The 15,296-nt window shown below is 56.9% G+C and overlaps 1 protein-coding gene across 4 annotated transcripts in view; it reads left to right on the top strand.

Annotated features, from left to right (window-relative positions):
• The window catches only part of ACACB (acetyl-CoA carboxylase beta), a 95,214-nt gene extending 84,730 nt beyond the window's left edge, over positions 1 to 10,484 (top strand). For all 4 annotated transcript variants that reach the window (XM_028527582.2, XM_036014429.1, XM_036014431.1 and 1 more), the window contains 9 exons: positions 722 to 818; positions 2,647 to 2,743; positions 3,271 to 3,406; positions 4,391 to 4,568; positions 5,895 to 6,007; positions 6,944 to 7,098; positions 7,741 to 7,911; positions 8,025 to 8,161; positions 8,826 to 10,484. In XM_028527582.2, coding sequence (XP_028383383.1) covers positions 722 to 818; positions 2,647 to 2,743; positions 3,271 to 3,406; positions 4,391 to 4,568; positions 5,895 to 6,007; positions 6,944 to 7,098; positions 7,741 to 7,911; positions 8,025 to 8,161; positions 8,826 to 8,952 — 1,211 coding nt within the window. In that variant the 3' untranslated portion in view covers positions 8,953 to 10,484. The remainder of the gene's footprint in view (positions 1 to 721; positions 819 to 2,646; positions 2,744 to 3,270; positions 3,407 to 4,390; positions 4,569 to 5,894; positions 6,008 to 6,943; positions 7,099 to 7,740; positions 7,912 to 8,024; positions 8,162 to 8,825) is intronic.
• The last annotated feature ends 4,812 nt before the right edge of the window (positions 10,485 to 15,296 follow it).

The following is a 15,296-nucleotide window of genomic DNA, read 5'->3' as shown; positions in this document are numbered from 1 at the left end:
TCGGTTTTCTGTGTGTAGCCAGGCCAGTCCGCAGGCCAACGCTAAAGTCGGGCCGCTGTGTTCCCAGGCGCCCAGCCCCCCACAGCTGCAACCTGAGCCCCAGTCCTGCTGCCCGGTGGTTCTTGTCCAACCTGCAGCCACATATGCCACATACACCTTGGGGTGGGGTGACGTCACCGCTTCGTCTCCGGGGCGGCCGACATCGTGTCTCTCTCTCTCTCACTCTCTCTCACTCTCTCTCTCACTGGACAGTGGGACACGCTCTTCTCTGTTAAATGGGAAGGTAAAAGGCTATTGAGCGACAGCCAGCCGGTCAGGGGTCAGGGATGGGTTATTCGGGGCGACAGTCCCTTTCTGAAACCCCACCCTCCGGGGGCATCCATCAGCTCTTTGCCGCTTGGGAAGAAAAGGCAGAGGCTCCAGTGGGGGTCCCCGTGTGATGGGCGTTGATGGGAGCTGATGTGGTTGGAGACTCCCATCTGTATGGACTGAGTTCCTGACTTGGTGTGTTTTTTGCAGCCCTGTTGTTTGTTTGGTTGTCTGTTGTTTTTGCAGGGGGTTGGGGTCTGCGTGGTTTTCCGGGGAAGACGGGTGTTTGGGCTGCCAGGTCAAGGTCAGGCTGTCCTTAGAGACACTGCAGAGTGGTCTGCCCTCCCAAGCAGACCCTGAGGGTCCTCACCAGCCCGGCCCCTCAGCCCCGGCCCCTGCCTTCTGCCCACAGCTCTGAAGGGATCCTGGCAGAGTGGATTCTTCGACCAGGGCAGCTTCAGTGAAATCATGGCGCCCTGGGCCCAGACCGTGGTGACGGGACGCGCCAGGTAACCCTGAGGACGGAGCAGGCCGCCCGCACCTGGCCTCACCAGGCACTGGGACTCCTGGGCAGGTGCCGGGGCACTTTCCTTCTCGGGCCCGGGATTTTCCAAAAGGAAGACTAACTGGGGGGGATGGTTTCCTGAATGATGAGCTTCTTCATAAAGTCTCCATGTGTCTGTAGCCTGAAGAGGCATCTCAGCCACCTTCCTGCTGGGGGCTAGGAGCCCGGCCCTCAGTGTCCACCCCGGGACAGGGCCCTCTAGCCACGGGGGCCACAGACCTCTTTGGGGATCAGAGGGTAGCCCTGGGTGCTCTGGCTAGAAAACTAGACGGACACTTAGAACTGAATTCCACATCAGGAGGCCCACAGGCAGGGAGTCCCTGCCATATGCCACAGCTGGTGAAAGGCTTAACTGCTTGAATGCTTTCAGAGCTGACCAGCTCACTCCTCAGCCGTGTGCACAGCCACCTAATTCTTAGATGACTCCGGTGGCCCAAAAGCCCCTCCTCCGATGGAGCCTGAAGCAGGTCCTCATAATTTACCACTCAGATTCCTTGCGCAGTGTAGCTGCCCCAAGTCCAGGCTCTGGCGCTGGCCCTGAGGTCAAACCCCCTGTTCCATCCCTTACCCTCCCTGGCCTCTCACATCCTCATCTGTGAGATGGGATGACAGTTCTGCCCCCAGAAGCTTGTTACGATGATGAGAAGCAGTGACATACGTTAAGCATTTAAGATTACCATGAATGCTTCGTGAGTGGAAGCAGCTGCTATTATTTATGATAATTGTTATGAATGCTCACCTGCCAGTGATACATATGAAAACACGAAGCCTCGTATGGGCACTAGTTGCTTCTGCATGAGTGTTTCCTTGTAAAAACATCTTCTAAAACCTGAGGCGAACTCTCCTCTGTCCTTGTGGAAGCCCTTCCGTTATTTGAAGACTGCTGTCCCCTCCCCCATCTCACGAGTTGCCGGGTGACACAATAGAGTCACCCGGTGACATGTGCAGCACAGGGCGGCCGGGATCTAGTGGTGACAGTCTCTGACGTCGCGGCATCCCCGGGAGCTGAAGCTCCTGCAGGCTCGGCGTCACTCTGTCCTTGCCCTATGTGCCTGGGTGTCTAGACCTGCTCCGTCCGGCATGGTTGCTGCTGGCCACATGCGACAGTTCATATTTAAATGAATTAAAAGGAGAGAGGATGGCGTGGGAGCTCCTCAATTGTACTCACCACATTTTAAGCGCTCAGTGGCCACATGTGGCTCGTGGCTGCTGTGCTGGACGGACCGCACGGGTAGAGAACGAGGCCATTATCACATAAAGTTCCGGCAGACAGACAGCGCTGCCTCGGACGGGCGCGGGCCCGCCCCACCCCTCCCGTGACGGCTGTGGCCCCCCCATAAGGGCACCAGCAGGACCTTTCCAGCCTGCCGGCTTATGAGGCTCTTATTGCTTTGGGCAGCGATGACCTGCCAGGGCCCTGGCCAGGTGGCTCAGGTGGTTGGAGCATCGTCCCATGTACCAGAAGGTCGTGGGTTTGGTCCCTGGTTCAGGCGTGTATGGGAGGCAGCTGATGTTCCTCGCTCACACAGATGTTTGTCTCTCTCCCCTTCCTTCCCCTTTCTCTAAAATCGGTAGACATGTCTTTGGGTGAAGATTAAAAGTAAATAAATAAAATAACCAGCCAGTGACAATAGCACCGTCCCTGAGTGCCATCTGGCCATTACTGTCCACCTCCGGAGCACCCACGGAATGGGCCTGGGCGGGCCCCATTGCCCCCTGACCTGCCTGGGGGTGCCGCCCATGCTCCGGCTCACCTGTGCTCCGCCTTGCAGGCTGGGGGGCATCCCTGTCGGAGTGATCGCCGTGGAGACTCGGACCGTGGAGGTGGCGGTGCCCGCAGACCCCGCCAACCTGGATTCTGAGGCGAAGGTGAGGGGACCGGGGAGCTGGGGCTGCTGTTTCAGCCGGTGCAGCGACAGGCAGGTCACGTACCTGCCTCGCCGGCTCAGAAACTCGCAGGAGACGTGGCCCCAGGAGCCTCAGCGTCATGTCTCCGGCACTCTCCCTGTGGGTTCCGCCACCTCCCTTCTTCCTCAGAGGGTGCCAGCAGATCCCTGGCAATCCCTCCTCCCTCTCGCCCCACCCCTGTTGATGATTCTAGGCTGGGCCTCTGCAAGGAGCTCAGAGGCCACAGGGCGGCGGGTCCTGGGATCCTACTCTGTGGCCTTGACTAGCTCGGGGGCACCTCTGAGCCTGTGAATGGGCAACAGGAACCTTTCTGGGCTACAGGGCGAGGGTCCATCGGGGCTCTAGAGACCAGCTTGGGGCCCCCCTGTGAGCCCTGGCCCTGGTGTTGGCGCCAGCCCTGGCCAGCTTGCCCCCCCCCAGCTCCGTCACATGCCCCGAGGTCATTCTGGCACAGAGTGACCTCTCACCCAGCTGGCTCTGCATTCCAGATCATCCAGCAGGCCGGCCAGGTGTGGTTCCCGGACTCGGCCTACAAGACGGCCCAGGTCATCAAGGACTTCAACCGGGAGAGGCTGCCCCTGATGATCTTTGCCAACTGGAGGGGCTTCTCCGGCGGCATGAAAGGTGAGACAGCCTCCCCCTCGGGTGGTCCCACTGCCGTCTTAGCTGAGCCCCTGCAGCCTGGAGGGCGGGAGCAGTCCTGGCGGCAGCCCCTTTCACAGGTGGAAAACCGAGGGCTCCTGGTGTGAGTTGCCGGAGGTCACCCCGTGAGTGGCAGGGCGGGGAGGGGCAGCCCCAGAGCTGCCCAGGGACCCGGTGCTCACGTCGGCACTTGGGAAGAGGAGAGGGTGAGACCACCCTGCCTTCCTCAGAGGCCGTCGTGAGCCCCCGTGACCTGGCAGCTGGACGAGCCCTTTTTAGGGGCCCCGAGTGTATTTCGAGCCACCGTGGCTGTCAGTGGGGTGCTGTCAGCCTGGCAGGCCTGGTGTGAGTCCTTGCTAGCTGGGTGCCCTCTCCGAGCCTCAGTTTCCCTCCTGTGTGAAAGGGGATGAGAACAGGGCCGACCTCAGAGAGGGCCAAGGTCAGGGTTCGCTGAACCCATCTCTGGCACGTGTCGGTATTTCTCAGTGTGGTCGCGGTTGATTTCATGATTACATCATCGTTTCCATGCAGGGCACTTGGCACTTGCAGGGCATGCCTTGGTGTCACCTGGAAAATTAGGGCCGTGCCGCTCAGGGGCAGGAGGGCAGGGACCGCATGCTTCTGTGTGCTGGAAACGGTGGGAGAGCACGGAGCTGAAAGGAGACTTAGAGCTCAGCCACTCTCCACGCTTCCCTTTAGGGTGGGGCCATGGGAGCCCAGGCAGAGGGAGTGACTTACCCAAGGTCACTCGGACACGCAGCTCTCCCTGTTATGAAACAGACGGTAGAGCCACCGGTGCCTGGTCCAGCTCCGGACTCTCGGCCCGGTGCCCTTCCCATGGCGCCTTGAAGCCTCCCAGCCGAACACACCTCCCTGGGCCCTCCAGGACAGCAGGAACCTTGCTCGGGGATGAGTGCTGGGGCCTGAGGTCGCCTCACCAGGCGGTTGCTTCCCTTTGCTTTTCAGACATGTACGATCAGGTGTTGAAGTTCGGAGCCTACATTGTGGACGGCCTCAGGCAGTACAAGCAGCCCATCCTCATCTACATCCCGCCCTACGCAGAGCTCCGGGGAGGCTCCTGGGTGGTCCTGGACTCCACCATCAACCCTCTGTGCATAGAGATGTACGCGGACAAGGAGAGCAGGTGGGTGTGTCGCCCTCAGCCCGGCTCAGCCTCCTCTTGTTCTCCCTGCCAGTCCTGCGGCCCCGTCACCTTGGAGTCTGGAGATCTCGGGGGTGTTCTGAGTTTCTGAAGGATGGAGAGCCTCCAGTTTTACCCGAAACGAACATCCAATGTCCAGCTGGATTTTCTCAGTAGAGCAAGTGCTGAAGCACAGAGGTGGTGGAGGAGTTGTCCTTTCTATCATAACTTGTACTCATCTGCTTCCCAAGGAAGTTGGCAATCAAATAGGGAAAGCTCAAAAGTACTTGAGCTTCCTAGCAGCCAGGATGAAAAGGGAAATATGACCAATCATCTATTTTTCACTAAACTTCAAGTCTCTCCCAAAGCTATGAGTTCCTTGGGGGCTGTATTTTACCCAATTTTATAACCCAGGGCCTAGCACAGTAACTCCCAGTGGGTGGTCAAGAAATACCAGCCAAACAAATGACCGAATGAATACTTGTGTGAGAGGATCCCAGTTCTTCAGGGCAGAGAAACCTCCTTGGTCCTTCTTTACAGCGGAACTCATCGTAGGAACTCTTACAGAAAGGATGATGACAGTAACACTTGCAACACAGTGTTTGAGTGCCTTCAAAGTGACAACTCACTGCTACATACCATGCAGCATATAAAGGCCTTAAGAGTAGTTCCGCCCAAAATACATCATTCTTGTGTTCACTCCTTATTCATTCATTAATTCAGTGAATGTTTATTGAGTACCTACTGTATACCAGGCAATGCTAGGCGTTTTGTTATGGTACAAACAAGCTAAACCTGTCCTGTCTTCAGTGTGCCTGGACAGCAGCCTCTTTAACTTCTCACTCTGGCTGCCAGGAAGCTCAGAGGTACGTAAAGCATCCCTCAGGTCTTCCAAGCTATCAGAAGAAAAGAGGGTAGGAGGAGAATAAGGGGTAAGAGAGAGGGCTGGAAAGGGCAGGGCAGCTCACACGAGACCACGCTGGCTCTAGGGGAGGGATATTAGGAAGGTCAGAAAGAACTGTGGTTGAGGAGCAGGAGGGTCGTGCTGTTCTGGAGAAAGTCATACACTCTTAGAAAGGGCCTTCCAGAGTTCGGAAAATTTTGTTTTAAAAAGTAGACTCAGTGCCTCATGTTACGGATACAGAAGCAGATGAAGAGAGAGGGAACTCGAGTTGTCCAAGGTCACACAGGGAGTCCGTGAAAGAGCTGAGGACAGACACCCAGACTTCCTGGTCCTCGCGCTTCAGCCCCGTGTCCCTGGCTGCCTGTGGGTCACTTCCTGGGGGCCCCCCTCACACACCTCACCCCTGCCTCTTTTTTTTTCTTCAGGGGGGGTGTCCTGGAGCCAGAGGGAACAGTGGAGATTAAGTTCCGAAAGAAAGATCTGGTAAAGGCCATGAGAAGGATTGACAGCACTTACAAGAAGCTCGTGGAGCAGTTAGGTGAGAGGGTCCAAAATGCACCACCTCTCCGAGGTCGAGAGGCCCGGGCCCCCCTGTTGTTGGAGGCTCCTGGTCCTTTAGACGTAGGAAAGCACAGCTACAGACTTGTAAGAGACTCTAAATGTCCACATACAGCCAGTGAACCCCTTTAATATTAAAAAACACAGGCAGTGCCTTCATGAATTTATTTCTCATCAAACACAAAATATAACCATTGAAGTATGTTGGACCAATGAGGAACATCAGAATGTTGGTACCAAAATGCTCCTTTAGAATTTCCAATCAGACAAAGTATTTATAGTTCACCACTTTTGTTTGAGTGATAGCTTTGTGTCACTTGCGGCCTCAGGTGGAACTGTCTTTACAAGTCCATGTTAGGTGGCAGTGTCTTTATAACTGCGCTGTTCCCGAGATTTGTGTGTGTGTGTGTGTGTGTGTGTGTGATTTCTTTGGTTTGTTGTCATGGTGATGCTGATCTGATGGAATGAGTGGAAAATGTTCCCTCTCATTTTCTGAGTTTGAATTGGCATCGTGTCTCTAAATCTTTGGAAGGAGGTCTCTACTTAAAAATTTATCTTCCTTATGTATAGGACTATTGGCATTATCTGTTTCCTCTTGGGTGAGCTTTGATAGTTTGCGTGTTTCCAGGAATTTGTCTATTTTGTCAAAGTTGTTGAGTTGGCCTAGAGTTGTTTACACTATTCTCTTCTTATACACAGTTTGCAATATGTATTAAAATAGTAGCTGCTGGTATCCTGCAGGCAGGTGGGGGTCTTATGAAAGGGGGCAGTGTTCTTAAAGTTGCAAGCTGAATGCCATCTCGCACTGTGGGTGTGTTTCTGACACTGCGTGAGCAGCTTCGTTTGGGGGTGCAATCAGAGGGAAAGCTCGGGGCTGCCCTGCATGTGGGACTCTGGTTTCTGCCCTGGCCCGCAGGAAAGTCTGAGCTCTCGGACAAAGAACGCAAGGACCTGGAAGGCCAGCTGAAGGCCCGGGAGGACCTGCTGCTGCCCATCTACCACCAGGTGGCGGTGCAGTTCGCCGACCTCCAGGACACGCCGGGCAGGATGCTGGAGAAGGGCGTCATCTCTGTAAGAGCCTGCAGCGGTGGCCGGGGGCCGGGTGCGAATGGCCCATCGTAAGGTTATGTGGCTTCCAACACAGGGAAGAGATTTGGAATCCAACACTGCATGTTAGAATCACTTTGAGAGCTTAAAAAACAAACCTAGTGCCCAGGTGGCTCTCCTGACCGATGACATCAGAATTTCTGGAGTGGGAATCAGGCGTCAGATTTTTTTATTTAAAGTCCCCCAAGAGATTCCAGTAGGCAGCAAGGGTTGGGAACCCCCAGTCTGATCTGTGTGTGTGTCTGTAACTGCTGAGCCAGATTTGGGAAGGGGTGTTTCTGTCCTGTGTTCACCCACCACTCACTGACCACGACAACCCCCACCCTATCGCCCCACCCCCCAGAGGACATCCTGCGGTCAGCTGCTGCCCCTGTGTCCCGTGCTAAGCCCTCCATGCTCCTGGTGAGCCAGTCTAGAGGGCTGGCAAAGCCCCGGCTCTGCCACTTGTCGGGCAGGTGCCTTCGCCCCCGCCCCAGGCCTCAAGGTCTGTCCTGTGAAATGGGAGCCATCACAGAGCCTGCGCACACTGCAGGGCCCCCGCCCCGGGCGGCGTCCTGTGTATCCCTCCGCCCTCTCCCGGTGCTCAGGCCCGGCGCTTGTTCGCAGGATGTCCTGGAGTGGAAGACCTCACGCACCTTCCTGTACTGGCGTCTGCGCCGCCTCCTGCTGGAGGACCAGGTCAAGCAGGAGATCCTGCAGGTCAGCAGCGAGCTGAGCCACGTGCACATCCAGTCCATGCTGCGCCGCTGGTTCGTGGAGACGGAGGGGGCCGTCAAGGTAGGCTGGGGCCCGAGACAGGGCGGGTGGGCGGGTGGTCTCTGCAGGGCGCCAGGGGTGGGCCTGCGCAGCAGCGGGGTCCCTGTATGAAGCAGCCTCTCCTCCCTCCCCAGGCCTACCTGTGGGACAACAACCAGATGGTGGTACAGTGGCTGGAGCAGCACTGGCAGGTGGGGGACGGCCTGCGCTCCGCCATCCATGAGAACATCAAGTACCTGAAGCGGGACTCGGTGCTGAAGACCATCCGGGGGTGAGCGGCCCGCCGTCCCTTGGACCGAACAGCAAGTGTAGAGCCAGGAGTGGCCTCCAGCTGCCCGTCCCCAGAGCAGAACCCACTGCACTGCAGCGTCCCCGGGCTCAGCCTCAGCTTTGGGCACCAAGGTCCACGGCACAGCCCCTGGGCCCCTGCCCAGAGGCCGCAGCTCCCCAGAGGCGTGGGGATGCAGTGGTTTCAATTCGTGACCATTGTTGTTGGAATGTGTGCGGTGATGTGTCCAAGGTCACAGCTACAGAACCCACCTTCTAAATCAGTGGGCCTCATGCCACTAGCTCCCCATTGGTATCACCTTCCTGGGCGATTTGCCCCTCCCATTCCCATGGGGCCCCCTGGGAGGAAGGTGGTGGTTTACGTGGGACCTCATTAGGGGCATGAAGCTGAAGTTCAGGGGAAACGACATGCCTCAGGTCACACAACTAGTGACCACGAGGGTCCACTGTTAATCCTCGAGGCATTCCTTCCGACCCCCAGCCCATATTCTGTCCTGACCCCCCACGGGACCGTCACCCCTGCGGTGACCACAGCAGGAAGGGGTTCGGGATGACCTGGCCCTGCGCGGGGATTCTCAGGGCCACCCTAAGGCCCACTGAACTAGTGGCAGCCCTGACTCCCAACCCTTCTCTCCTGTCCTCTGCAGCCTGGTCCAGGAAAACCCCGAGGTGGCCGTGGACTGCATGATGCACATGAGCCAGCACATCAGCCCGGCTGAGCGGGCCCGCGTCGCTCACCTGCTGTCCACCATGGACAGCCCCGCCTCCACCTGAGCCCCGCCCCTCGGCCGGCCGCTCACAGCGCGGGGGCAGGAGAAAACCCGCGACCCGCTGACCGCAGGCCCTCGCCAGGACCTTGGGTTTGCTTTTTTTAAAAAAAAAAAAATGACCTGGGCATTTCTGCAGGGTCACTGGCCCCCAGCGCACTCCTGTCTCAATAAACCGGTCAGGAGGGCCCCTTCCCGGCAGAAAGAGCCTCTTCTCCATCGGCAGGAAGTGCTCGTTTTGTCTCTTAAGACATTTGCGCTGCATCGCTGAATGGAGTGGAACTCAAGCACCCGAGTTACCTTTTCCTTCCAGGGCCTGGCGTGCAGGATCCAGGTGTCCTTTTAGGCTCAATTTTATCACTTCACCGAATCTTTTATTATTTTTTTACTCTGAGACCAGCTCTCAATGGAAGCATCTTCTGTGTTTCAGCAGAATAAAGAGGCCAAGGAAAGAAATACAGAAGCGAGACGAGGGAGAGAAACCTATTTTTGTAATGATGCTATTTGGAGACTGCCAGCCAAGTCACCCTGGAAAGGGTACAAGTGAATTTTTTTTATTAAGAGAATAGAAAGGAACCTTGTTCCCCAGATGTCCCCTAGTGAGTCACTAGGGGTGCCCGGTTGGCGGGCCACGCTTAGCACTTATCAGCAGGGACTCTGTTTTTGAGCGAGGAGAGCAAGATGGACGGAACTGCCTGGCCCTGAGGTCCAGGGCCTTTGGAGGTCCCTTCTGCGAGGCTCACAGCCCTCTGAGGACAAGGACGAGCCCCTCCCCCACCGCAGGACGGTGTACCCTCCTGCGCCGTCGGGACTACGGAGGTGGAGGAAAGCCCTCCCCAAACACACAGCCCAGCCTGTTCACAGGCGGCACCACTGTGATTGCCACTACCCCCTTGGAGGGCCCCTTCAGGCCGCCCTCACCTCTCACCTGTTGCCTTGGCGTCCATGGCCGCATCCGCCCGGAGGGGCAGAGCTGTTGGTTTCCAGGACCGGACCGCAGGACCACGCCCACTTGCTCAGGGAGGACTCTGCCACACGCCCACCAGCACCAGGCTCTGAAGGCTGTACAGCGTGGGGGCCGGCCGTCCTCCTGGCCCCGCCAAAGGTCCCCAGGTGCCGGCCGTGGTGGAGGAGGTTGCCCCCCCCCCACTTCAGTGATGAACAGTTTGTCTGAGGACACCCCGTGTTGCATCTGGCCAATTCGGAGGACAAGGGTTGCCCCCCGGGGAGCCCCCACAAGCCAGGTGCTTGAGGCTGGCTGAGTTTAAGGAAAAAATAGTCTGGTCATCAGCTAATGACACCCTGGCATGGGGCAGTGAGAGGTGGGAGACAGACAAATTACCTGTCCCATCCCGAGGCTATCCTCCCTCCCGAGGGAGGGGGGATCCATGCTGCCTTGGGAACCGAGTGCTCTCTGTGTGGGGGACGCCCCCTTGGTTCTGGAGGGGAAGACCAGTTGGGTAACAGCTGCTACCCAGGACCAGTGGGCGGAGGAGCCTACCAGGAGATGTGTGGAATAAATTATTTTTTAAAGAAGCACTTTGGCCTTGACTTACTGTCTGGATGGGAAACAGCAGGTCGCCTCCCTGAGCCATTCTCCAGCGGTCGCCACCCTCCTGCCACCGCTGAGGTGTCAGCAAGCCCGGAGCACCGACTGTGTCTCCTGCCGGGAACACCCTCCCCCCTTGGTCTTCTCCTGGCTGACTCCTGCCCATCCCTCAAAACCCAACTCAAATGGGGCTTCCTCTGGGCAGCCTTCCCTGACCCCCTTCCTGCTACATTGCAGCCCCCACGCTCCCCCTTTTGTGTGACACATGAAACGTGGATTTGTAAGTGAAATGTTTACCCGAGGACCCCAAGATCCTTCAGGCTGCTGAGTCGAAGGTGAGGTTGGGACAGTGGTTACTGGTAGAGAGGGGGGCTCCCTTCTGGACAGGGAGCTAAGAGGCCACCTCCAGTGACGTTCTCTATCTGGTGACACTGTGACCCATGTGGTTTGTCTCTGTGCCATTTCATGCGTAGGGAGCACAGGCCGAGAGCCTAGGAATAAGTTTTTCCTTTTTCTTGGGGTAGAACACATAACAAAATCCATCGTGTTGAAGTTCAGTGTCACGGAGCCCATTCGCTGTTATACAGCCATCACCACCACCTGTCTCCAGAACATTCTGTTCGCCTCAGATGGACACTCCAGGCCCTTTAAACACTAACACCTCTCCTGAGTCCCCCCAGCCCTGACAGCCACCGTCCACTTTCTGTCTCCGTGAACCTGGCTCCTCTCGGTACCTCGTGTGAGCCATCATGCAGGATCTGTCCTTCTGTAACTGGCCTATTGCACCTAGCACAAGGACTTCCACGCGCATCCAAGTTAGAGCATGTGTCCGGGTTTCCTCTTCCAGGCTGAGTAATATTCCACGTGGGGCTCCACCATGTGTTATTTGTCCATTTACTCACTGATGGACGTTTGAGCCGAGATGGTGAGTAATGCTGCTGTGCACATGGGTGTACAAATACTTGTTCAAGTCTGTTTTCACATCTTGTGGCTTTCTGCCTGGAGGCAGAACGGCTGGGTCATGCGGTGATTCTGTTGGATTTTTCCCAGGCTTCACACTGCTTTCCCCCAACCTGCACCCCTTGATGCTCCCACCGGCAGTGCGGCGGGTTCTGGTCCCGCCACCTCCTCACCAACACTTGCTTAATGGGCTTTTTCTTTTTAGTATTGGGTTGGCCAAAAAGTCCACATGGGTTTTTTTTCTATACTATAGAAGACACATTTTTCATTTTCATCATTAACTTTATTGAGTTGGGTATTTTGAGTATGTCGGCTATCTCCTGCTATTGGCTTCTAGTGGGTAGAGGCCAGGGCTGCTGCTAAACACCAGAGCAAAGAATTATTTGGCCAAAATGTCAATAGTACCAGGAAACTTCACAAACCACTTTTGACACGTTCAATCAGTCATAGCACCTTCTGCATATGCTGCACAAATCTTGTTTTGCATTTCAGTTGCATTTTTCCTTTGCATTTCAATATATTGAAAATTTTGTGTATCTTCTTCCATTTTCACTATTGAATGGCTGCATGGAAATTCACCGGTTTTGATAAGTTCTTTTTATAATGCACGCTGATATGACTGCTGTCACAATACAGTCCAACAAAATTGTTTCGAATGATGTTAAAGACAAGGGAGCGCTATGAGAACTGTCACAGGGAAAAAAAATGTAACAGACTTTTTGGCCAACCCAGTAGTAACCATCCTAATCAATGGAGTCTAGAAGTAATTTTAACTCAAAAGTCACTGAATCTTTTTACTTGCATCCCTTAAACGTCATGGGTGAGACGTACGGACCCCCTGAGGAAGCCTTTCATGCCCGAATTCTTGGTGTCCGCTTCCCTCAGCACCCAGCTCCCCCTGCCCAGCTCCTCCTGCCCAGCTCCAGTGCCTTCCTCCCTCTGCCCCTCCCTTCTTCCACTCGGGAAGTCCTCCACGGCCCAGTCCCCAGGTTTAGTGTTCGCCCTGCCACCTCTAGGCTCCCGCGGTGGCACCTGGGTGGGAGGTCCGGCATCCAGCATCGCTCAGAGGTGGCGATCCCTGGCCTCAATACTTCACGTCCTACTTCTGACCATGTCATTTATTCCTCTCCCTAAACCTCCGTTAATGAGCCCTGTTACCCCAGGTAGCTGCAGAAGGAGGAAGGAGTCGGCAGACCTGCAGACCTGGGCTCAGATCCTGCCACCACCTACCCTCAGAGGCATGGCCCCGCGGTAACCCAGCCAGCAGCCAGTAGGTCTGCCCGTGGCCCGAGACTCGTGGACTCTGGGGGAGCAGCGTGGCTGGAATCCCACCTCTCCCCTCCCCTCCTCACAGGTGAGCCTCTCAGCCACCCTGAGCCTCAGTTTCCTCTTCTGTAAAAAGGGCGTGTTTGTTTCCCCGTGACCGCCGCCACAATCACCACGAATTCAGTGGCTTAAAAACGACGAGTTTGTCTTTCTGCAGTCCCCGAGGTCTGAAGTCTAAGGTGGGACTCGCTGGGCCCAAGCCCAGTGCCGGTGGGCTGCCGTCTGGGTGGAGGCTCTGAGGTTCCTTGTTTTTCTTTTCCCAGCTTCTGGAGGCCCCATTCCCCCTTCACAGCTGACGTGGAGCCTCCTGCCACCCTCTTTTACTTGTAAGGGCCCTGTGGTTGCATTGGGTTCACCTGGAAAATCCAGAATACTCTCCCTGTCTGAAGACCGGCTAATTAGCAAACTTAATTCCAGCTGCTGCCTTAAGTCCCCTTTTTAGAACGTGGTCACAGGTTCTGGGGATTAGGATGTGGCCACTGCTGGGGTGGGGTGGGGCGGGGCGGGGCGGGGCGGGGACGGGGGGGGGGGGGGGGGGGTGTCATTGCGCCTGCCCCAGGGCTGGAGAACAGCCTTGCTCACGGGGAGGAGGCGGCGGAAGGACGGAAGATGTGCGTGTGGCGGTGCGTGTAGCCCGGGGTAAGCTCCCGCACGAGTTAGAAGGTGGGCGGTTTCTCACGGGGCAGGGGGAGAGAAGCCGCACAACTGTCCTCTCTGAGCCTCAGTGTTGTCGTGTGGGAAGTGGGGCCACCCCACCGCCGCCGCTGGGGAGGGGGTGGGGGCTGCCGTGCTGTTTGGGGGAGGAACCTCGGCCTGTGGCAGGCGCTGGGGCAGCGGCGGTTTGTGTCTGTCCCCGGTTCGCTGCCCAGCTCCGGAGGGAAACTCCGTGAAGCCTTGTCCCTCCCATCTCCCCTTCGTGCTTGCTTCCTGTGTCAGCGTGGTCCCTGCTTGTGACTCTGTGACCTTGGTGTAGCTGCCTTTGACCGAGCACGCCTGGCCCCACTGGCTGGGTGAGGAATGGGTGCGAGACCCATGGGGGCTGCCTGCCCTCTCCACCTGGTGACCCACCCTTCAGCCGTGACCCCCCCCCCCCCAGTTTAGCACCCTGTCACTTCTGCAAAGTGCCTGGGGTGATGTCCACTGGTTGCCACCCACATGGCCAGGTCACTTGCTCTCTGACCCCAACCAGTCACTGGCGGGCAGCTGGAGGCTGCGATGGCTTCTTTGACTGGGCCCTGGACCACAGGGCACCCTGGAGCCAAGCTGAGGAAGGGTGCGGGGAGAACAAGGCAGCCCAGGGTGGTGGCGCCGGCTTCTCTCCCTGGCTCCTGCCGGGTCTCCATGGCACTTCCTGGGGCCCCTGTGGCACTTCCTAATACCACCCCAGCTCCAGCTCCCAGCCCCTTTCTTACTTGCCGAGTGTCACATGGGGGGGGGGGGGAGCCCACAAGCTGCCTCCTGGCCATGCTTAAGAGCTAAGACTCCTCCTGACTACACCCTTTTACTGTTATCTTGGGTGGCAAGTCACCTGCTTAATGCCTCAGTTTCTTCATCTGCAAATGGCAGTAATAACCGATGACACACCCACTAGGGTTCTCCTGGGGCCTGGGGCCATAAGGGCACAGCGGCTCACACCCATGTGCCTCGGAGCTGCGGCTCTGCAGTCTGGCATGGTGGACCCAGCGTGGCCTCTTCCTGTGACCGGGAGTCCCACCCAGCATCTCTGAGCCTCCGCTTTCAGAGCCGTGAGCGGGAGTCACAGCCCTGCCTGCGAGCATGCCTGTCCGGAGCCTGGCGCTGAGGGACAGTGAGTGGCAGCCGTGCTAATTTTCTTGGTAATGACAAACTCCTCCTAGTTTCCGACGTGATAGGAGCCTGGTGTCAAAAGACCTACACTCAGTGTGGCTGTGGTGTCGCCTCTCTGGGCCTCAGTTTCCCACCTGTAAGTGGGGTCTGACCTGTGAAAGGGTGTTGTCCTCCCCCCCACGCCCCCACCCCCCAACCCCTCGGAGCCACAGAGCTGCCGTTCAGCCTTTATTGACAGAAGACAGTTATCAACACTACGCTTACATAGTCTAGGCGTCACCGAACACGGGGTCTTCACGGACCGTGCAGACACCTTCACTTCCTGGGGGGTCACGTCACAGAAAGCAGGTGAGCAGGGCTGCGTCTAAAGATAGTGATGCTCGGCGGAAAGTTCCAGAATGCAGAAGCATTTAAAGATGGTTCTTCAACACGGGGCTGGACACCCAGTGTCCCAGGTGGCCGGCTGACCTGCTGATCAGTCGGAAAGTTCCGGCTCTGGGGTTGGGGAACTGTCATGCACAGGAGCCCTCAGCCAAATCAAGTTGGTCAGGAGGGGACAGTGCTACGAGCCACCGCTGAGTGGCTCGGTCTCAACTGAGCTGGAAGCTCCTGAATCCCTCTCTCTCTCCTCCAGTCCACTCGCCTGGCCCCCCTCTAACCCACCTGTCTGCAGAACCTACCACTTGGAAAGTCAGCGATTGGCAACAAGA

Source organism: Phyllostomus discolor, chromosome 13, assembly GCF_004126475.2.
Source record: "Phyllostomus discolor isolate MPI-MPIP mPhyDis1 chromosome 13, mPhyDis1.pri.v3, whole genome shotgun sequence".
In the NCBI taxonomy this organism is placed as follows: Eukaryota; Metazoa; Chordata; class Mammalia; order Chiroptera; family Phyllostomidae; genus Phyllostomus; species Phyllostomus discolor.
Note: the sequence above shows the minus strand (reverse complement) of the source record. Positions and strands in the feature narration are given on the sequence as shown.